Genomic DNA, 24,061 nt, shown 5'->3' on the forward strand with positions numbered 1-24,061 from the left:
TTTAAGTCCGGTATTAAGGTTGGCAACGACCTCACCATGAGCCAATGGCTTAAACTTCTTCACCAATGAGTCCCTCTCCCCCTCCTTTGATGTTTCTTAAATGGAAGACAAATATTTAACTGCAATATCAGCAACTTCTCTTGCAGAATCAGTAGGATTGGGCCAATCTAAAATTTTTAGCAGTTGACTTGTTGAAAGTGCATACAATTGCTTGGATGAGAGAAAATTTTTATGTTGCAGATCATTGAGGCTATATTTTTGGTAATCAAGATCTGACAACTAGATTTTTTGTGCTGAAGCAAGATCTCTCTCTATCAGAGTGGAAAGCCTATTGTATGTCTCAAGAAGTGTCTTATGAAACACCACATAACCATCAAATCCTAGAAGTCCTTTAGGCTAGAGCTTAGTGTTATTTTTCTTCTTTGTGATGACAGGTATAAATTGTGTATTTTTTCTCTTCTTTGGTGTCATCTGATAAAAAAAACCTAATTTCCATGATAACAAGAAGGATACAACCATAATTCAAACAAATAACATAGACAAACAATTTTCTATATTCAAAATGGGACAAATGAACACAAAAACAATAGTAACGTAGTAAAATAGACAATGCAGTAGAAACACAGTAAAATGTCCAAAATCGAGGGAGGTAACTGACAACAGAGTAACATAGACAATATTATAAAGGGACTTTTGTAGTAAAATAGACAATACAATAGAAACAACTTGCAATGTTCTACACATCGCCACCAACTGAAACTCACATATAAATGTCCAAAAAACCCGAAAAAACTCTATTAAACTGGATAATATACATGCAAAAAAAGTCAACCGAGGGATGTAACTGGCATATATAACCAATTTAAAAAAAATGTTTTACCAAAAAATAATAGTGAAAAACTATTTATCAAAAAACATATTCATCGGTAACCTTACAAAAAAAACTCAGTTGAGGGAAGCCGATGAAGTCGTTGCCAAAGGTTTCACTAGAATATTCGCAAGAGTTTTGCCAAAAAAATCACCAATGAAACACTACTGAAGAACCGCGACTGATGAGAGATTTTCACAAAGTTGCCCCCACCAGAATATTTACCTGAATGTCGTCAGAAGAACACCAGAAGGATTGATGACCACCAGTTGGAGATCATAAGAACCCTAGGGTTGCGAAAATAGAGCATCCAAATGCAAAAAAGGGATTAAGAAACGAAGCATCATTTATATGAGACAAAATTTTGCAATATCGGGCTTTCGCAAAATTTTCATAATTTTGCAATCCATTGTGCGTTACTCTTTCAAAATTTCATGAATTGTTGACTTTTACAACACTTAAAGGTATTTTTGCAATATGATGTGCGATACTTGTCAAAATTTTGCATTATCGGAGTTTCGCCAATATTCCAGAATTTCTCAATACTTCATGCGATACTCATTCGAAAATTTGCAAGGTACAAACTCAGATTTTTGCAATGCGCCTTGCGATACTCATCCACAATTTTGCAATTATCGAACTTTCTCTAATTTTATGATTTTCGCAAGTGATCGCACAAAACTCGTCACGAGTTTCACATATTTTTTGAAATTTTGTAATCTTTTTTGGAATATCTCAACCACCAATGCAATATTGTTGACGAATTTCGTGCGTGTATTATTTTAACATCATGATGCACTAAAATCAGAAATTTGCATCTGCGAGTGGTAAAAGGATAAAAATAAATAAAAAAAACATGCAGTATTTTCATTCAGGCGAATTTGATAAATTGGGGGATGATATTTTAAAAAACACATCATTTTTTTTGTACAGTACGGTCATTTGTAGTTTTTGTATCACCTGGGGGCCAAAAGCCTTCTATGGGGTCCAAACACCAACTTAGATCTCTAATTGTCGCTGACGAGATAAGGAGATTGGGCTCCAAATGGACTTTTGTATGGCGATGTTGGGTTCTCGTGAAGTGGAGGACTATGTGGATTGGAGAGAAATAACAGAATTTTCAGAGCAACAGTCTTTCATCTTCAGTTTGCTGCAAGACCATTACTAAAAGAATGCCTAATGCTCAAATGGCCTGCAACTGACATCAATTTGGTTGGTGAACGATGCATCGGACGGTCATTGGTGGCTGACAGCTAGTCGTTGTGTTTTCCTCATTTGTCTATTGTTTTTCTCTATATTTTCCTGTCTTCATGTCATATGTATTTGGAACTTTGGTGACATCTTGTCACCTGTTGCAGTCTACATTTTTCTGATTCCTGAATGAATTATCCTTTCACTACAAAAAAAAATTCTGATTCCTGAATGAATTATCCTTTCACTACAAAAAAATATATCAGGAGTTTCTTGGATGTTGTTCCCCCATCATATGAAAAGCAGCCAAACACTCGTTTTTTCCTATAGTCACAGCAGCCCATCTTATATGTTTTGATATTTTGTTCATCTGAAGAGGCCCAAGCAATCCACCGTAGGTGTTTGGAAGCCGTTTATCATTTGGATGAATGGCATTTAATTAAGGGACCTGTGTCCACAATCCATTTATGCACGTACTCACATACATACATACATAACTGGTGCCACATGAACTACCACGGTTCACTTGTGCCATTTGAAATGAGTGGATCAGATCCAAGCGACTTGAGACAGAAAACTGTTCAATTTACCTTGGATGCCGTCCATCATCAAAATGAATGAGATCAGAACCCATCAAAAGATGTTCTGAATGAACTTCAGTCGTCCATTTTTCAGCCATTGATGTGGTTCATCTGGCAAGTGAAAGGCATTGAAAATTTTTGTAGAGCCCATCTTGGCCTTGAACCGGATTTGCTAAAGATTGAAATGGTTCTGCTAGCTGCTGACAAAGCAGATCCGGCCCTATATCTGATCTTGTAGAGCCAACAAGGGACCAGTAGAGTAGGTAAAGACCAGGTTGGATGTGACTTGATCCTAACCAATAGTCGAACCCAATGTTAGGTTGTTCCACTTTTTTTTATTGTAGCCACGAACTAATGCTCCCTACTTTGCACAGCCACTTTAGTGCGCCTACTTTTTTTCGATGATAAGACAGGTGGGACTTCTTACTCACTCAAGGCACTAAATTGAGAATGCAGTTGTCAACTAATTGGATCAAAGCATAGCTGGGTCCGATCCTGCTTCATATCCACATGCAACAAAATTTAATCATCTAACTCGGTATAATTGAATGGGATATATTTGTACGGTTGACTGTATGTACTACCAAGTTGAAAAATCTTACGTGCAACCCGTGATAAAAATATCATAATTGTATTCCGATATTATGTAAACTTTTAACCAACCTTTACATATTCCTACATTTTATATATACGGATAATTTCCCAAGATTTTCTTGGGAAAAAACAAAATTGTCAGATTATCACAAGGTTGGTTATCGAAAAAAAATTATATCACAAGGATTTTCCTTGCCAAGATTTTCCATAGAGTGAGATCTTTGACATTGCTTAGCAGTAGGATGCAATCCTGAAGTTAGAGATCACGAAAAAATAGTTAAGTTATGCTACTCCTATGAACTATGCTACTAAAGATTAATAGAAAATAATCAAATAATTAATACATATAAGAGAAATAATAATAATTCAATTCAGCAACTAGCAAAGAAATCCCTATAATGAGTATTTATAGGATAACATTAGAAACCCTAAACCTATTTAGGATTCAAGATGGATCTATCACTAGTACCTAAATGAAATCTGGAAACTAAGTTGGATCCAAATAGATTTCTTATGGGCCCATATCACATTTTGCTCTACTCGTGCATCATTCTCGCCATATTAGAGAAAGACTAAGCCTCAAGTCTGATTCTGCTTTTGTTTCTTCCAGTTTCACTCAACTTTTGAAGACCATGAAATTGATGTGATCTCTAATGGGTGTCGATTGATTAAGCACTGCCAAAGACACTGACGATAGCAGGACTCGTTTTGTTAATAATCTTGTTGATAAAAATTTGTAAGTTGGGAAAGATTTGATTTTCTAAGATTCACAAAATCCTTTTGAAAGATGTGAGGACACCATATACAAGTCTTGACCATCATTTCTCCTAGGAAAGGTAAAGCTCAGATAGGTTTTTCGATTTTTATAGCTCGAATCGCACCATCGAGAAGCCTTTTCGGACCCAAGGACTTGTCGAGCTTTTACGTTCATTTTTGGATGTCTGCACCTCTGCATAGGTATAATGGCTCTCCGATGGCTTTTGGACAGAGTGCAAGCAAGGTCTGGGTAGTCTTCTTCTCTAGGCTAGTACTTAGGTATGAGATTTCTAGATTTTTTGATCTCTCTAGACTATAGGGGGCTACCACTATTTATAGGAATTCTACATGAGATATGAATTCAATAATTACTTGGTTTGAATCTAACCCAAATGGATATATTCTTATCATTATGGAGGATAAGACTTAACCAAGAAAAGTTTGGCTTGGGATAGGACTTTGTGTAGGATAGGATTTTTTTTGGCTTTAGGGAAACAAAGATAGGATTTTGGGTGGTTTCTATTTAAATAACACGTGTGGATAGGGTTTCTTGAGGTTTTCTACGAATTGGATAATAAAATTTTGGATCTCCATGCTTAAATTGATTTGTACTTCGAATCCGTTATAACAATGTAACTTGTTTTGGCCATAACTTTTTGTCCAAATGTCATATTGAGGCACTATTTGATGCGTTAGAAAACTAACATCCCCAAATTTAATTTGTCATTTCAGAGATTTAATTGTCAAAAATGCACTTAAAGTGGGTCCTACTTGGAAAACAAGATTTTCATTAAATAAGTTACATTGTTTTCGTCATAACTTCCTACTATGATATCGTATTAACCTAATTTTTAGATTGTTGAAAAGATAAGATCATGTATTTTGAATAAAAGTCTAGAGAATGCCATTTTGGAGTATAAAAGTTTAAGCTAGTAGAACTTTATAATGACCTGATCAAAATTAAGCTAGTAGAACTTTACAAATGCCCCTCTTTAGCATTAATTGAATATGGTTCGATTTATGGCAAAGAAGTAGGCACCTATGAAGACTAGCCATTTTTTGGTGCCACTAGGTTGTTGAGACCTTTTTGGTGTTCTGACCGAACAAGGTTGGTTCAGTGCCGAGACAACTAGGTTTTCGAGACCGTTTGTGATCTTGTTAAACAAGTTTGGGCCAGTGTCAGGATGTGAACTTGGTTTTTGAGACCATCTGTCATCTCGTCGAGTGAGGTTGGGCCAATTTTTGGATGACTAGATTGCCAAGACCATTTGGTGGTCTTACTGAGCGAGGTCAGTGCTAGTGTAGGGATAACTGGATTGCCGAGACTATTTGGTGGTACCGATGAACATGGTCGGTGCCAGTGTCAAAAGAGGAAAGAACTCAGATATGAGAACCGTTATGGGTCTCACTAAACGAGGTCAGGCAAGTTCAAGAATCACTTTATTTATAATAGAAAGAGAAAATGTTGGGCTTCAGGCAGGGGTAGCACATGAGGAATGTAGCTCATTTTCATACATTTTTGGACTATTTTGATTTTTGATGCATTTTGGTGATTTTCTTTTAAAAATTTGTGGGAAAAAAATATCAGGAGTCATACACCTCTTGTGGGCTCATGGATAGGGTAGAGTTGCCCTAGTAAGGTCTTAGGGCAAAGGTTCTCTTTCTAGAATGATCAATTTAGAAATGAGACTTCCTGCCCTAGTAAGGAGAGGCAAGCATACTTTGGTCTGGTAGCGCTGAAGAAATGACAGATCTTCCTGTCTACTCCTCAGACTCGAGATCTATATGGCTAGACTCTTTGATGTATGCAATGATCTTTTATGATATACAGTTGGACTCATGCATTTATAGTAGAATGTATAGCCTGTGACAATAATGAATAATTGATCATATAAAATCAAGGGTTTTTGCTCTCTCTTTTTTTCTCAAAATTAAAACCTTCCTAACAAATTGATTCTTGCACTTGAGATAACTATACTTTAGACTTTCCTCCTCTCATATTGGTCTAAGTTAGTGATACTTGACTTTAATAGAAATTTGTTCCTCTATTTCTGCCTTAGTTTTTAGTGACTAGTTATAAGAACATGAGATTAGGTATCGAGGCATTCATGTTAAGTATAATGGTCAACACTAAGGCTTGAACTCTGAAAGACTACGGTTAGATAAAAAACATTCAAGTACACCTTTTGCCTCTAAGTATCTTTCTTGTTGTCTTTGTTTTTAGCTCAAGGGGCATTCAACTCTGAAGTACTATGACAAGATTTGGACTTTGAATGGTTTTATGACACCCTATTCTTAGCTTTTAGATGAGTTTAAACTCCTTTGACATGCCCCTACATGGTTTCAATAGAAAGGCATAATTGAAAACTATGAAAAAAAAACAAAGAAAGGGGTTTAACAAAAGCTTTCTTAGTCTTGTCAACAAGAATAGTACGAGTCTTGTCAATAGGGCAAGTATGATTCTGCAACAAAGAGGATAACTTGGACCCTAGAAAGAAAAATCCTTTTGAATTTTCTTAGATTTTTTTATTTTTTTTGGATTTTTAGAATATTTTAAATTTTAAAAAAAATTTAAACTTTTTTTATTTTTTTAGGATTTTTGGTTTTTAAATTTTCAAAAGACTATTTTACAAGATCCAAGTTTTGAAGGCTTACCTAGGGCCATGAGATGATGACTCATGCAGGAGGTCTTTTCTCCTCCATAACATTATGGTTCAACCATGACCTGTGGTTGCCTTGTTTTGAGCACACTGGTCTTTTTTAGGAGGGATGGAAGGGCTTGGATTGTCATTTAGCATTTGTGAGCCCAAACAAACTTGATGCAGAGAAATTGCCAATCTTGTGGTCTCATATGCAACCAGACTCTCCATTAAGCTTATGACGGTTGACCCCTTTCTAAAATAATCATTCATGATTCATGTGAGTTTTTCTCTTTTGCTCCCTTTCTGTTCATGTCCTTTATATCTTAGACCTTGGGTCTCTGCTTTTGGTACTGCTCAGAGATGCTCAATTATGCCCTGTTGACTTTTTCTCAGTCCTTCAAAAAGTTGGTACCGTATATGCAAAGCGATTCTCCATCCATTGCCATATTTTTACACATGTTGATACGTGGGATGACTCTTGAGATAGAAGTCATTAATCGTTCCTTTGGATCTGATGACTTTGAGCCCTTTAGAAAAGTCTCTGGCTAACACTTGGTCAAAACTGAAAGATGCCACATTCACGATTGACCTAGATAATGGGATCGTTTCCTCCTTCAACCGAACTATTGATACGTTAATTTGCCCCTCAGATTTGGATAATGGGGTTCGTATAGGGAGGTCATCTTTTTTTGTGATGGACATTAGGAGATGAACCTTTGTATGATTTAGACGAACCACACTTATCTGAGGGGACTCTCTTAGAATTTCTTGGTTCTCCTATAGAATGTGTCTTCCTTGTACTCTTATCCCTCCTTAGTAGTAGATTTGGGAAACTAGAGACATTGGGTTGAAACAATTACTGCATGTGAGTACTCATAGAGCATAAATTACTGCATTATTAGATGGCCCTTGCTTCGTACCTTTTTTTAGGAACCGATTTTTTCTCATTTCAAAGCCTGAACCACTCCTATGATGTGATTATTGTTTCTCGACTCTAACTGTTCTTCATTCATTAGTAGCTCTTCATTTTCTATGTAATCTTGGATGATATGCTTTAGGATAAAGCAGTCCTAAGTGTCATGACCCACAGCTCTATGACATCTGCAGTACTTGACTAGGTCTTTGCCCTTTATCTGTGGTGGATTTAACATCTTTGGTAACTTGATTAAGTCATCCTGTAACAATAGATCCAGGATCTGTGACTGAGGCTGCTCGAACTTGGAGAATGTTCGATCTCTGGTTCACTTGGGATTGCTTCTATATTCATTCTCATTCAACTTCTTTGGAGAGGTTTTTTGTCCTCATTTGCCTTACTTTTGTGGGGTCTGTTTTGAGGCTAAAACAATATTGACCTTACCCTAAGATGAATCAAATTTCCTGTAGACATTGTTGTCCCTGTTGCTCTTTAGGAACCCATCATAAACTCCTCTTATGATGCTGCCTAAAAGGTGGTAGCTTTCTTGATGTGTTTGGCATAGGTTTGACCTAAGCCATATGATCAGTCTCCTCAAAAGTTGAGAGAAGTTATCTATGACGATCATCAAAGCATGAAAGTCTAATATCGGTTCCTTCATCCAATGGGAATGGTCTGTCATCTGTTTATGCAACTCATGGGAACATTCCTCTTTCTTCTGCTTCAAGTCATAAAGTTGATTGATAGTTAGGAGGGCCTTTAAGTTGAAGTTAAAATGGTCCATGAATATGTTCATGATCTGCTTGAACTCCCTGACATGTTGGAGGTTCAGGGTTGTAAACCATTTTAGAGCCTATTCTTTTAGACTCTTATCGTTGTTTCGATATTTGTCTACACTCCCCATGAACAAAGTCATATGTGTTCCTAGATCCCTCTTTTCACCAAACTTTAAAAACTTGGGGGGAGTGTTCATCGTTCTCATCAAACTCCTTGGGCAAAAAATCCTCTATAGAGTACTTTTTTCGGTTTAGATCCATGTACTTTATTTTGACACCGAGGTTTCAGTTTATATTCTCTAGATATTTGATTTTTTTGTCTGATTTTGAAGATCTAGTCTGGACCGGGTGAGCCAACTTAGGTTTATGGATTCTACTCCCCCAGTCTGACACCTGAGATTCACTATATTGGTTATAGCCCTTCTCAAAATCTAACACTTGGGTTCTTCTACTCCTCCTGTAGGCATGTGCTTTTTCGTGTTTAGACTCTTGAGCTCTTTTGTCTCTTTTGTTGGCTTGTGCTTGCTCTTGTTTAAGCCTATCTTGAATTTCTATGATTTTCTTCTCTATCCTCTTCATGTTATTTCTTATTTATGCTAGCACATCCTTTTCTTTGGATTGAGCTTTGAAATGCAAGGTCTTAAGATTTCATCTTCTGGTGGATTTTCATGTGCTAGAGTTGTCTATCTCGTAACCCGCATAGAGACTTTTACGATATTGGTGAGGATATCGATGATCTAACACTTCTCTCTATTTGGATTGGACTTTAAAATGTGAGGTCATGTGGATTCTCTTTTGGTAGACTCATCTGTACTAGAATTACCCATCTTATAACCTGCATGGAGACCTTTACGAGACTGGTGAGGATACCAACGTGAGATGGACTCAAAGAACATCATGGCCTTTTCTCTTTTTCAGTCATCTATGGACTCATCAGGAATGTTATTGTAAGTCCTTTCTTAAACGTGAGATTCTCCAAAGATAGTTTCTTTGGGATGAGTTGGATTTGAAGTTTTTGAATTTTGGATCGAGTATTCATTATACCCCAAATAATTGGTTTACATATGCCCAAACAAGTAATGAGAGATTTCCAAAATTAGTGAGTACTCAAATTATCCTCGAAAGATGTATCCACGGATCTGCAAGTACTCTTTGAATTCTATAGATTAGGGTCCCCTCCTAGATTTACCATCGATATACTCAAGCTAACTGCTTAAATATACTGATGAATGGATTATCCAACTCCAATGGTACTGCTTAAGAGTATTAGTGGATGAATTAAAAGATCTAAATAATAGGACAAAATAATTTAAAGAAAAACTCAAGTAAAAGAGGGGCTCTAACCTAAGAGAAGAGGAGCTAAAAATATTAAGAGCATACAATGAATCAAACAAAGTCTCAAAACCCTAGCTAGCTGGAGGTAATATTTTCTCTATTTTCTATATGACATGAATTTTCTCCAACAAGTGTGTTTAAAATGTGATAAAACTCAAACTTGATATGTATGCATGCACATAATGCAAATCCTACATTTGATATGCCAAAAAAGAATCAATAGGCAAGACACTAAGAAACAACCTTAAAGAGGATGACATTATCTTTGAGAAAAAAAATCATGAGATTTGGTTTTTCTGAGGGCAAAGATATGCTATTTAGAATGTCAAAATGCCAATGAGCTTTTCTACATCAAAATGACATAATAAATTTTTTCTATTTTTTTTTAACCAAGAAAATCATTTTTATATATTTTTTTCTCAAAATATCAAAGAAAGCTTGGGATGTCAATTTTCAAAAGAAACTAATTTTGTCCAGATCTAACACCTAAGCAGGGAGAAACACCACCCAAAATAAAAAAATTTCTGCTATTTCATCAGCTACCAAACAAGAAATAGAGACTTCTGAGAAAATTTAGACCCTGAAGTTCTTGTTTTCAGAAAAAACTCACCGAAGATAAAGTTTAAAAAAATAAGTTATCTCTTAGAAGAAATACAAATCACATGATTTCAACACTAGAGAGCGGAGATCCCCCTCCTAGAATATAAATTATCCAAAAATTATTATCTCAAAACAGAAACAAAAACTTTCTAGAAACTTTTTTGGGTATAAATATATAGTTTTAAGAAAAACATTCTAAAAGATGAAATAAAGTTGGGAATCTTAGCTTTCCAACAAATCAAAAATTGCTAGATTTTGATATCGAAGCACGAAGATACAACCTTCGAAAGACTAGCTGTTCAGAAAAAATTACAGGGACCAATATTAACGTTTTATTCCCTAAATGACCAAACTATTTTATCGTTTTGGTCCTCTATGGAAAAAGGAGTTTTTTTTTGCAGTTCGAACCCAAAAAAATTTAAATTTAATGGTTTTAGGTTTATTAGAACCTAGATCATAAAGATAATGCACTTTTAACTATGAAAAATAAAGAAAAATATAGTGTCACATCATGATCGACAAAAACTGTTGATAAAAATTTGTAAGTTGAGAAAGATTTGACTTGCCCAAATTTGCAAAATCTTTTTGAAAGATACGGAAATGCCGTATGTAAGTCTTGATCATCCTTTGCCCAAGGAAAAGGTAAAGCCCAGATGCGTTTTTTTATTTTTGTACCTCAAATCGTACCGTCAAGAAACCTTTTTCGGATAAAGGGTGCATTTAGTTTTTACTCTCCTTTACGTTCATTAGCACCTCCACATAGGTCTGATGGTTCTTCGATGGCTTGGGAAAGACTGCAGGGAGGGCTTAAATAGTTTTCTTCTCTGGGCCAGCACTTAGGTATGAGATTTCTAGATTTTTTTATCCCCTCAAACTATAGGTGGCTATCCCTATTTATAGGATTTTTGCATGAGATATAGATTTAAGAATTACTTATTTTGAATCCAAGCCAAATGAATTTTTTCTTATCTTTGTGGAGGATAAGACTCATCCAAGAAGCGTTCTGCTTGGAATATGACTTTAGGTATAATAGGATTTTATTTATTTTTTGCTTTAGGGAGACAAAGATAAACTTTTGGGTAGTTTTCATCCAAATGACACGTGTGGATGGAGTTTTCAGTGGTTTTCTACATATTGGACAATAGAATTTCATATCTTCATGCTTTAATCGGGTCATACTTCGAATCCGTTATGACAGGATAACTTGTTTTAGCCATAACTTTTTGTCCAGATGTTAGATTGAGGCATCGTTTGATAAGTTGGAAAGATAACAACCTCAAATTTAATTCATCATGTAAGTATAAAACCAAATCCAGTTATTTTGATTATAAAAAATGCACTCAAAGTGGATCATACTTAAAAAATATGATTTTCATTGAACAAGTTACATTGTTTTCATCATAATTTCTTACTCTGAATTTGTATTGACATGATTTTTAGCTTGTTGGAAAGCTAATATCTTCTAGTTTAATTGATATTTTGAAAAAAAGTTTAGAAGATACTGTTTTAGAGTTCAAAAGTTTAAGCTAGTAAAACTTTATAATGACCTAGTCAAAAGTGGGGTGTTTATAGATCCAAATAGAAAATTTATCTAGACCATGCTGCTCTGTCTTGGCTGCACGACACTTGGGTCCAAATGGGTTAACTTTGGATGGATTTGGATCAAAATTGGGTCCAAAAGGAGACTACATGGTTCAAATGGGTTCTGGATTGGATTTAGGCCCAATTCGAAAGGTTCTAGATATTTAACAGGATATGTGTGCTAAGATTGAGTAACACCCAAACCTTTTTGCATATGCTTGGCTGGATCAAGCACAAGTTTAAGTCAAATACCTCTTGCAAGGTATAGGCCTGAACCACAAATATTCTGCCCTAGATTATGAAGGTCCTTATATTATTCCTAATTGTGTGTATATCTCTATCTATCATGTGTAGAGTTTAAAGTTAGTTAGAAAAAAGGTCTTATGAGGTGACTCAGAGGAGAGAGACGTAAAGTAAGAAAAAAATAAAAAAAAATGTTTGGTTATTAAAAAATATTTAGTAAGTTTTATGGTTTGCTTGTTTTAGCGAGAACACAGCACTTAGGTTATTAAAAAACATGGTTTGTACGTTGTATGGTCTGCCTGTTTTAAATAGAAGACAACAGTTAAGGTCATCAAAGCTTCAGCACATTGTATGTGGTGAAGGATCAGTCATTAGTTGTTGTTTTAATTGTTTTAAGTTCAAGTTCCTAAACTCTAAGTTTTGTCCTTTCTTAATGGACCATGTGGGTGTCTGATTAATAGCATCCAATGTGACTTTTTAACCTTTTTTTTATTGTCCACAATCTTCTCCTAAGCCAAATATAGAAAAATTGCCAAGAACCGGAAGAATCAATTAGTAGATGTGTTTATCATTATTTATTTATGTGAAAATATGTCTTGGATCAAATTGTTTTGTCGAATATATTGATTTTTTTTTTCATTGCAAAGATTCGGTTCAACATGGACCATTGATTTTTAGGTTCTTCTGAAAACCTGTCTTAACATAAGAAATTCATCATCTAATAAACGCACTCCATTAAATAAAATCTCTCTCTCTCTGGACAACATTTGATGCTGCTTTAAATTAACATATATAAGTCTTAACCGCTTTGTGTATCCTTCTACCCTAACTTACTTTCAGAAAGCATAGTTCATCATCATAATCAAGTCTTGTGCCAACTCTTTTCATTGAAGAAATGCGCTAAGTCAACATAAATTAACCTAAAATTTTGATTCTTTCGTAAAAAACCTTTGGTGCAATATAGATGTTTAGATCTTTCTGAAAGCTCATGTAAACATAAAAAACGCCTAATTTAATACATGTTTTCCACTAAATAAATCATAAAGAATACATTTGTAGGTTCTGCTTATGTAAAACATGACTGAAAATGTACTTATTGAACCGACTTGAACAGTATAGATAGGGAAGGGGGACCGTGCAACGAATGGAAGGTCAACCAATGATGATCGGACAACGTTCTTTCTCTAATAATCAAGTTTTTTATCGATACTTATTGCTTTTTATTCTTTAGTAAGAAACATATTTTATATTATAAATTTTTTATATTTAAATGCATTTTTTAAAGAGGTAAGAATCAAAAGCTGACAATACTTTGTTGCTCGGATGTATCCATTGGCAATGGCCAAGGATCCCAACATGAGCAATCTCATAAGCAACCAATCACATGGTTTTGAATTGAGTGAGGCCTCAACAGTGCTGCTGGCTTCAAGCATTGCTGCCATATGATTTGTGTTTGTAATTGCTGATGTTTGGACCCCTCTCATTGGTAACAGGTCTCCAAGATAAGGATTGAATGTGATGGCTGAAAGGTTGGAGCCGTGGCCTCTTATCATCCAAAATAAATCACTGTCTTACGGGTTATATATATTCATACAATTAGATTCAGCTTCATAATAACAATTCTGTTATATAAATAATGAGATGCTTTTAGACAAGTTATGGTGGGGGCTCAAGGCAACTTTCATGAAATAAATAAAGACAGTAACTGCGGCTTTTTGAGAACATGGTGCACTGGTGGGTGATGATAAGAAAGAAGTAGGATTAAATGGACACTTCGCACATTTATGTTGAAAGAGCCCATGATGTAAACTATCTACCTTGGAAATTTGAAATCCCTGATATATTACTTTATCCGGGGCCGTAGATCAGTTTGAAATGGATGGCCCCCACGTCTCAAGTTTTCCAGTTTTCAAGGATGATAGCTGAAATGGTGGGCTCACCGAATACTACATGACCAGGTAATGCATATAATCATGTTGATTTTGAAAATGTCCTTCAACTCAATGGATTTTTGGCAACATGTGATAACATCAGGACAGAAGGGCTTACATTTAGCACATCTAGGTTGATTCTTTTTTATGCTATTGCTTCTTTCTCCCTTCTATATTTTAGTATCTTTTGGCTTCTTGCTTTATTTGTCTATTTATTACCATAGGCAATTGTATAACAGTAAGCAATGGGCTGGGTGCACCTTTCTTAACTACAGCAGCCAGTTGAATCACAGTTGCTCTCCATAAATTGCTTGTTGCTTTGAGCACAATCTCATGTTTGAGATGGTTGGTAGATATTGAATGAAGTTGATATGGGTGCTTGCATCTCTACAACAGAGTTTAAAGGTTGTGGTGATGGAGTGTTAAAAGATAATGCTTTGTTGGCTAACCAAGGAGAAGTTGAGAAAGGAGATCTGGACAGTGCAGAAGAGGGAAGAAGGTTCTACTGCAATCAGCCGCCTAAGAATGTATCCCTCTATTCTCAACAAGGGAAGAAAAGCCGCAACCAAGACGCAGTGGTGTTCTGCCAGGTTCTCTCTCTCTCTGTAAGCATGTTGCATCCACCAACTTGAGGATTTTTGTAGGTTCACAATTTGTGTTACTTTTTCGGAATTTGTTTCTCAAAAAATTGTTTTAGGTTCGCATTTTTTTTTTTTTGAGAAAAGGTTCTCAAATTAATATTGGTGAAGATTGGTGACTACTAGAAGGTCGAAGAAATTTGCATAATAAATAAACCTTGCTGAAAGAAAAAACAGAGAGACCAATGAAAAAATATTAATTCCCAAAGAATTATTATTACATGAAAAGCTTTTTGCATATCATGAAAACCAAGTAATGGGAATGTTTAGATACTTATTGATTTTTCTATTCTGTTTAGATGCATCCTCACAGAAGTATGCATATATTAGTACGCTAGAATTCCAAACTGATCTTTTGCGGCATTTTGGTTTTCCATGTTCAATTACAACCAACTTACTCTTGATCAATTGAAACCACCACCCATTCCCAGTTTCTTAAGAATCCTTAGATCTCCAAACTACACCTCTGTAAATTCTTTTTCTGGGTTCAAGTGAGTTATCTGAGAGAGAGAGAGAGAGAGAGAGAGAGAGAGAGAGAGAGAGAGAGAGAGAGAGAGAGAGAGAGAGAGAGAGAGAGAGAGAGAGAGAGAGAGAGAGTATTTTTCTTTACAGCCACTTCAAATAGTAAGGATAGGCTTCAAGCTTAAGACATGCTTTTAAAACAGAACTATTTCTTTTCCTTATCATTTTATGAGAATAGAAAACGAGTGGGCGCTATTCTGAAAAGAGCAACATTTTTTATATTTTCATGAAGGACTATGGGATGAGAGAGGGAGCATTCTGTGGGGTATTTGATGGGCACGGCCAAAATGGTCACTATGTGAGCAGAAGAGTGAGAGACTGCTTGCCTGCAGTGCTGCTAAGGCAATGGAACCATTGGCTTACCCAAGTTGGAATTGTGGAGGGGAAGAAGGTTGTTTTGGATTCATCCAAGGTCTTTGATGGGTGGAAAGAGTCATGTTCTAAGGCATTTATGATGATGGATAAAGAGCTCAAGCTTCACCAGGCCATGGATTTCTCATGTAGTGGGACAACTGCAGTCACCATTATTAAGCAGGTATACATTCCTTTCTCAACCAAAACCCCAACTTTACCTTGAACTACTGCTGTTAACTTTCGATTGACTTGGAGATTTTGGTCATTAAAAAAATTTTAGATAATGGCTTAGGCCTAAATGGTTGCAAGATTGGTTCGGATCAGGGTTGACCTGACACTGCATCGGATTTTCTATATGTGGGTCCAGCTGATTTATGACACTTGGTGAATTCCGGATCCATATTTTATCTGAACACTTCTAATATTGGATCTATAAAACCTGGTTAAATATATTGATTTTCATGTGGAATAGATAAAAAAACGGGTTGGTTTAAACCCGGAAATGATCTTACTCTGATCCAGTTTTGAACCAATTTATTTACCTAATTTTCACATGGATCTGACTGAACCTAATATTATTTGTTCCAAATCCAATCCTGTTATAAAGCGAACTTTATTTTATAGTGTATCTGCCTGAAATACCTTCAATCAGATCATATATCTGATCTGGATCAGACCCACTTCCAGCCCTAGGTCTAGGGCCAACATTATCATATTATGGTTGCCAACTTTCCATGCCCTGAATCCTTCAAGGACAATAAGAACTTTGAGAAAAAATGACAGAGAACAAGAATCTGTCCCAGGTCCATTATGGTATCTATGCTCCTCGTGACAACTATTTGGTTGCAGAACCAACTTACTGAAGGCTCAGTAGGCTAAGGCCTATTCAAGTCCCAGTTTGACCAAGTTCTCATACTTTGGCCTATGCTAGAAGAGAGGATTCCTAGCCGAGGTATTTGGCTGGCTGGCTGTTCTATAATTAAGGGAATATTGCCATTATGAAAGACTTATCTTTTCTTGAGAAATTCAATAATGTGTCCTTTAAGTCAATAAACCAAAGGGATCCCTTGAGAAAATGGGAGACAAACCCCTTGGTCACGCTGCACCTTGTCTTATATATGTCACAAATATGGCTGATATTTTGAGAATATTGTGACATTTTAAAAATGATCCGATATTAATATGATATAGACAGTTTCTTGGTACTGTTATACTATTTATATCTTATTTACACTTTTAATATCTTTTATAGTTTTGTAGATGATGATATTTTCTCGAGAAAAGCAAAAATGTTCATAATACCGCGAGATTTTCCCTAGAAGGAGATTTTAGCCATTGATACTAACATATGCATGGTTTTGAAAATAAAATATCAGGGTGATGACCTAGTGATTGCTAATCTTGGAGATTCAAGAGCTGTGCTGGGGACAATTTCGGAAGATGGTGCTTTGACCGCCATACAGTTGACCATTGATCTCAAGCCAAGTGTGCCACGTAAGCCCTTACATCCCTTAATTAGAATATGCCTATTTGTTTAATGGGCATCCATAAGGCAATGGGTCCAGCACCATAATGATTGTACGAGTGCTATAGGCCAAAGTACTGTTGGCCCCAGCCAGTAAGTATACATCACATGTGGGTGGGCCCAACTAAGATACTTTATTTGTTTGGACCCAGCTTTACAGAGTGATGCTGGACCCGCAATGTAAAACAAATTGTGTTCAAATTGTTTCGGATCCTTACCATAGTTTTTTTTATCACTTATCTGGATCTGGATGTAGATAAAACTGGGCCGATTCCACGTTTTACTGTCTGGGTCCAGCAAAAATGTTCGGTCAGATTGCCTCCTGCAAGTTTGCCATCCATGAATGTGGCACGTTGGATTCATTGTAGTAGGCCTTGTGAAAAACCAACTTGTGCTGGCTAAAACTGCCCTAACCATTTTCATCAAAAACATGTGAAAGATGTAAAAAGGCACATCCACACTATAGTAACAATTATCACCATATTTTTTGAAAAATATCACAATGAAACATAAGATTTTGGTAAAGATTAGAAAAGCTAACAAAATCATGGTATTTTCAAAATATTGGGATTTTATCATTCGACTGAACGCATTACAACTATATATATATATGAGAAGGGGATGGTCCTACCCTTTCTTTTTGTTAGGTCTCGTTAGGACTCAATAAAAATTTGCACTTTCATGTATATATTTTTGCTCATTTGATACCATTAGATGTGTTTATCATCGCTTATTTACAAGAAACAAGCTTTGTTTCAAACTGATTTTATGTATAAATGTAAATATTTTATCATCAAATTTCAGTATAATATCAACCATTATTTTTTTAAATTCTTTAAAATACACATCTAAGCATAAAATTTCGTATACTCTCCGATGGGTAGTGGGGACCTTAAGGGTTTGACTAACCGTAGGCCAGCCAAGGTGCAGTCACTGATGTTTTTTTTTCTTGGATTGTCCAAAAAAAAAAAGTCCTAAAGGATTAAAAGAAAAAAGGGATAGAACCATTCTCCCTCTCTCTCTCTCTCTCTCTCGCTCTCTCTCTCTCTCGTTCTGCAGCATTGTTTTGAAGTGTTTTATGATAGATCTGAACCATTAGATGTGTTTAGCGTGCTAGATTTAGTGGGAATCGACAATTGGATTATGCTTTTTCTACACAAAAATATATTTTTATGAGCCAGAAAAAAATGATATCTTCATAGCCCTTGATTTGGATCACCGTTAAAACCTGTACCGGTGATCCAAAAGCCGGTTTCCACTAAACAAAACCTATAGATCACATCTATGGTGTTAGATGTGAGAAAAAATACTAAAAACATGTGATTTTGAGGGGGCGGAACGGGACAGAACGAGAAAAGTGGCCTGAACCAGCGTGTTACTCATTATATATATATATATATATATATATATATATATATATATATATATATATATATATATACTGGCAAAATCTCAGGAAAAAACTTCTATTAGGTACGTAACATTTTGTAATTTGTAATCCTTTTTTTTATTTGGAAATTTTTAAATAATCTTTTTTCTAAATATTTTCCCTAAAAAACTCTAGAAAAATGAAAATTCCAATATTCTCTATATGAAAATTGTTGTTTGAAATTTTCGCTACCACACACACACAAGAACCAGTAAAGCTTAAAATTAGAAATTGCATCTCCATTGTCCATTTGTCAGTTGAAAGTTGCTACTCTGCTAGGCTTGTAAATTGTGTCCCATTGAGAATTGGACTAGCATCTCTAGCACCAATCTACCTGGATTACCAACAGTGGAAGTGGAAATCGCTGATCCAAGAGACTCAATGGAAAAACTCCAAAAGATGTTTGAGAACCCCAAAATGTTTGGTATCACATGGAAACACACAAGCTTGCAGACTTGATTGTCACTAATCACTATTATCAATCTACTAGCAATGATCAAGAACTTTCATGTTTTCTTAATATACTATTGGGAGCTAAAACTTACCACTAGCAAAAGCAATATCCCATGCAAGTGGTTAATTTTCAGGACCTTGATGCTGCTTTTCAATTTTCACTGCATTCCACTGTTTTCGTAAACCAGTCTAACAATAGATATGCATGAATGCATTTACATTTATGCATATACGTACTTGCAGAAGAAGCAGAACGCATCAAACGGTGCAATGGCCGCATATTTGCTTTGCCAGACGAACCAAAGGTGCAAAGAGTTTGGCTACCTAACGACAACTATCCAGGATTGGCCATGGCTAGAGCATTCGGAGATTTTCGCCTGAAAAACTTCGGAATAATTGCAGTCCCGCAGATCTCTTACCAGCGACTCTCCTCCAGTGATCAATTTATCATCCTTGCAACTGATGGGGTAAGTCACAGCTCTTGCATGTATGAACAGAAAAATCTGCAAAAATGAGACCATTGGAAACTGTGAATTTGATCAGAATTTCAAATATGTCCAAATATAATTCAGAAGATGTTCCTCCAAATATATCACAAAAGAACATAGTCCCATCTTCTAAAATAACAAAAAGTATTTCTTGGTATTTCATCAACACTGCATTTGGATAATAAGTGCTTGTGGTCCTAGATGCAATAATAACTAATGCAGATTCCTCTGTTTTATGTCAATTCAAGTTTGGTAATAATAAAGATTTAGAACCTTTAGATTTTCAAATATTTAGAAACAGATCCATGCTTGGTTTGGGTGAAGAATACTCCAAATTGTGCCAAACACCAAAACTTCCTGAAATTTAATTGATAAGTTCCAGTTATCAGGAAGGTCATTATCAATCTTTTTCTTTTGTAGCATCCTAACTTTGTTGTTAGTCCTCTCTTTGCTTAAGTTTTTTTTGAAAAATAAATTTTGAAGGGAAAGTTCACTTCATGAGATTTCTTTAGTCCACATTAATCATTTTTTAAGAACGCAATGGGTTTAAAATATGTAAAGTTGACTGTGAAGGCAAGGCCCTTTGGGGGCTTGTCAATTAAATGTCGAACTTTGGATTTGGATCGATTTGAAGTTGGCGTTGACTTTAGACTTGGATTCGGGTTCGGCTTGACTCCATTCGTTTGGATCTCGGTCTTGGTTTGACTTTGACCATTTTCTTATCACTCTTTTTTGGACTGTTTTTACCTTATAAAACAACTTTAAAAAAGTTTTAAAACTTTATTAAAGGACCTTTTATTATCAAAACGGTTTTGGAGTTTGATCTTTTTAGTCAAAGGGCATTTCTGACACAATTTGAGCATGTTACTTAGTCCAAATGGCTAGCCTAACATTTTGGATGTTAGTGGGTGAATTAAGGCTATTAACAAGCCTTTTTGTGGGTGCATGCTAGACCATCATTGGTGCATGCATGGGAGTTGAGATCAATGGACATTTTTGGTCCTCCTGACCAGGGTTTATTTTTATCCTGGATGGCCATTGGTGTTGTCTATAGCTCAAGTCCCGCTCCTTTAGTTATTGCAGCCTCTTTTTTTCTCTCTTCTCACGGCCCTCTCCTTTCCTTTTTGGGGCTGATCATGATAATTGTATTGTGATGGACGATTGCTTAGTGAGAAAGGTAGTATAGCATGAGTAGGTATGTAATTGGTTGTATTGTAGAAGTAAAGTTGTGGTTCACCCTTCTACACCCAGTTTTTACTCGAAAGGGCTACTGTCACTTTTAAGAGAGTGCCATGTTGTGTTCCTTCAAGCAAATTAGAATCTCAACACCTCCGAGACCGCAGTTCAGATCATGTAGAATTTACCAACAAGCTCGACAAATATTTCTACTCTGAAACTCTGAACATTAGTAGATAAAAAATGACCATTTTTTTGAAAAAAAAAAAAAATCACTAGTTATGAAATGTTTTGAATAGTTCCCTAGTTTTAGCTCATCTCTTCTAATTTTGCTCAGAAACTAGAAGTCTTGTGTTTAGATGTAAACACATAGGTCTACATTCTAGAACAAGGCATACTTATTATTCTTTCATATTTAGTAATATGGTATCAATTGAGTGTCTTCTGTTTGCAGGTATGGGATGTTCTAAGTAACAATCAAGTAGCATCCATTGTTTGGTCTGCACCAAGCAAAGAAATCGCTGCAAAAGTGGTAGTGGACTCAGCCGTTCGCGAATGGAGGCGTAGGTTTCCGTATTCGAAAATGGACGACTGTTCTGCGGTTTGCCTTTTCCTGCATAACTAGGAGAAAGGGCACAGCTAACAATTTTGAACAAGAGAATGGTTAAGTTTGTCACTATAAAGATATCTGTTTGGCATCATGTGAAACATGACCAAGTTCATGAACCCATGTTGCTCCTGCTACTGGTGGCAACGTAGAAGTTCATGGATTGTTCATGTTTCGATTGATGCCCAACCTGCCTTTTAGTAATTCTAAAGCTAACTACGTACTTGTGGTTTGTTTTCTGTATTATATGAAATGTACATGTTTTTCCATTTAAAATGAGTGCCTATTTGGTGTGATTGGACAACATAATTGGATGGTATCATATATAAGGTTTGGCATATATATGCTAAATGGCACAAAGTTATGCATGGCATGCATCAGTTTTGTTTGTTTTTTCAATTACATGGGGGAACCCACATCAGGTTGGGAGGCTCTTGCTTTAGCTTCGCAACAGGGCCATGCAGGCCATGTTTATCGAACTTGCGTCGTCGTTCAACTTGAACATTTTAAGCCAATCCACCCAGCCAGGTGCGGGTAGCCCTTATGAGCACATCATTCAGTTACTGTTAAGATATTTCAAACCTGTGCCAACTGGGGACTAGAAAATATAACAAACATGGCCAATTTACGATTTTCTTGACAGTTTTGCATTTTTGTTTGGTTGAAATCATGGTGTTTGAGTTTTTCATGTAGCAGCTTACATGGCGCCTGAATTTTTAGGTAACAACTTAGACAAGTGGTTTGACCAAAGAGCTTAATTTTCAGGTGATGAAAAGGTAGAACCGTCAAGAAAAAAAATCGATTGGCCAGATTTCTCATAGTTTGAGCTGTGAATTGGCCATGTTTGTCATTTTTTTTTGTCTAAGCCAAAACACAGAATGGTGCCAAAAGTGGGTGTTACGTACGTCTTTGTCAGTTATAAATATGATTATGGACTTTCAAAAATTTGGTCAAGTTCATGATAAACTGAGATTTTCCCAGCCAATGAAAAACATTCATGAACTCCCGCCTCTTCATTAGTAGAGTAGGAAATGTTTCCACAATGAGCATTGTTGATCTTAATCATGCTTAACATGGAGTCAAACATAACCAAGATCCTGATTAGAACTTTCAAAGAAGTTCAGCAACAGTGAATGCTGATTGTGCTTTTAATTTCACGATAACACCATTATGATTTTGGACGCCTTGTTACAGGCGGAGAGGTGTCTAACACTCCACAAATTGCATAATGACCTGGTAGGATCATAGTGACAAACGTTTTTATCGGCAATTTTTCATTTTTAAAAAACTAACAAGAAATTGAAAAAAATTCATAAATTTTGTGTTTTTTTGGCAAAATCTCGGCAATAAAAAAATGTAAAATTTATTTTTTATAATAAAATATTAATAAAAATTATTTAAAAATAAAAATGTGTTTTTTTCGTGATAAATAGCCGTTTAAAACATAAATATCGCGTTTAAATCGTGGTATTTATGTTTTTTTCATAAATCTCATAATATTTTGAAAATCTCGCAAGAAATTGCCGTTTTAAGCTTTCAGGCAATTTCTCATAACATTATCGCGAGATTTTCATAAATCTCGCAATATTTGTCACTATGGGTAGGGATGACGCAATAGACGGTAGTGGGTTGGGTTTATCTGAACCCGACCCGAACCAAACCCTATAGGGTCTGGGTATGGTGATAAATAAGAAGACCCGGGTCTGGACCCGAAGGTCCGATTAAGGGTATAGTTTGTGAAATGCAATATCAAACCTAGACCTGACCCGAGTTCAGATTAAGACTCGCAAATTTTCAATGTAAAAAGGATAAAAAATATAGTTTCACCGGGTATAGTTCGGATCTGCAGGTTCATGCAGTTCTTATCGGGTCTGAGTATGGTTTTTCTTAGTGTACCCGATTATAACTGGATCCAAACCTGATATCATATCCAAAAATAGGTCCAAGTCTGGTTCTACTTGGATCCAAACCAAACTCGTCCCATTGACACCAGACGGTGAAGATGTCAAATCGTTGCTTAAAGTGATTTGACAGATCACCTGTTCTGCTCTGGTAAGTACACCCCCAGCTTCCACCTTATGGAAGCCCCTGTGGGCTTGATGTGAAGAGCCTGCTCGTTTTTAAAATGGATACGTGCATTCAAGAAGCTCTTGGTCATGCACTATCGATACTTCCTGGGACTTGAGTCAAAATCCATATCATATAGAGTTCAACGAATTGGACCCAGAACCAAACTCAGATGGGACCAGGGTCCAGGGTTGATCCTGACTTGGATGGACATTTTTCAACCAAATATTTCTTCCCTTTTTTGTTTTTTCATAATAGCATGAAAGAAATTACAATCATCAATTAATCTCAAGAAAAACATATAAATTAATTTAAAATTTTTATGGAACTACTCTACTTTTACATATATTTTCACACAAGATACTTTAAAAGGTAGGTAGCAAAACCTCCAATTATGGGTCCAGTAAAATCCACAAGTGCCACCGTTTCCGTACATTCATAACACCTCTCAAAAGCCATGACATAGAAGCTTCAAGGGGAGTTCGCGTAGTGGGGGTGGGGGGCATTGGCTGCTTCAAGGTTCGATTCTCATGGGCGTCGCCACTCTACACAAGCCAATGACTAGCATATGTAGGCTCCGGGGGCAGGCGTCCTAACCTTGGAGTTTTACGTTGCCAACACGACGATCGTATGTATGGCAGGCTGAGCCAGCGCAACCAAGTCTTCGTGTTGGTTCGAGTTATAAATTAAAAAAAAAAAAAAGGCGTGACATAAAAGATTTGGAGAATACGTTGTTTTATTTTTTTCAATTAGAGAAGACAAATACGTTACTGATGGGATGAATTAAGCAC

At 36.0% G+C, this 24,061-nt stretch overlaps 1 protein-coding gene across 1 annotated transcript; it reads left to right on the top strand.

The window, feature by feature from the left end:
• The first annotated feature begins 14,146 nt into the window (after positions 1–14,146).
• On the top strand, positions 14,147–21,539 carry LOC149820271 (putative protein phosphatase 2C 72). The gene is made up of 5 exons (XM_089982859.1): positions 14,147–14,601; positions 15,404–15,706; positions 16,902–17,019; positions 19,176–19,399; positions 21,051–21,539. The coding sequence occupies exons 1-5, from the start codon at positions 14,383–14,385 to the stop codon at positions 21,219–21,221; spliced, it is 1,035 nt and encodes a 344-aa protein (XP_089838985.1). The 5' UTR covers positions 14,147–14,382; the 3' UTR covers positions 21,222–21,539.
• The last annotated feature ends 2,522 nt before the right edge of the window (positions 21,540–24,061 follow it).

This window comes from Nuphar pumila, chromosome 12 (assembly GCF_984573655.1).
Source record: "Nuphar pumila chromosome 12, dmNupPumi1.hap1.1, whole genome shotgun sequence".
Lineage (NCBI taxonomy): Eukaryota > Viridiplantae > Streptophyta > Magnoliopsida > Nymphaeales > Nymphaeaceae > Nuphar > Nuphar pumila.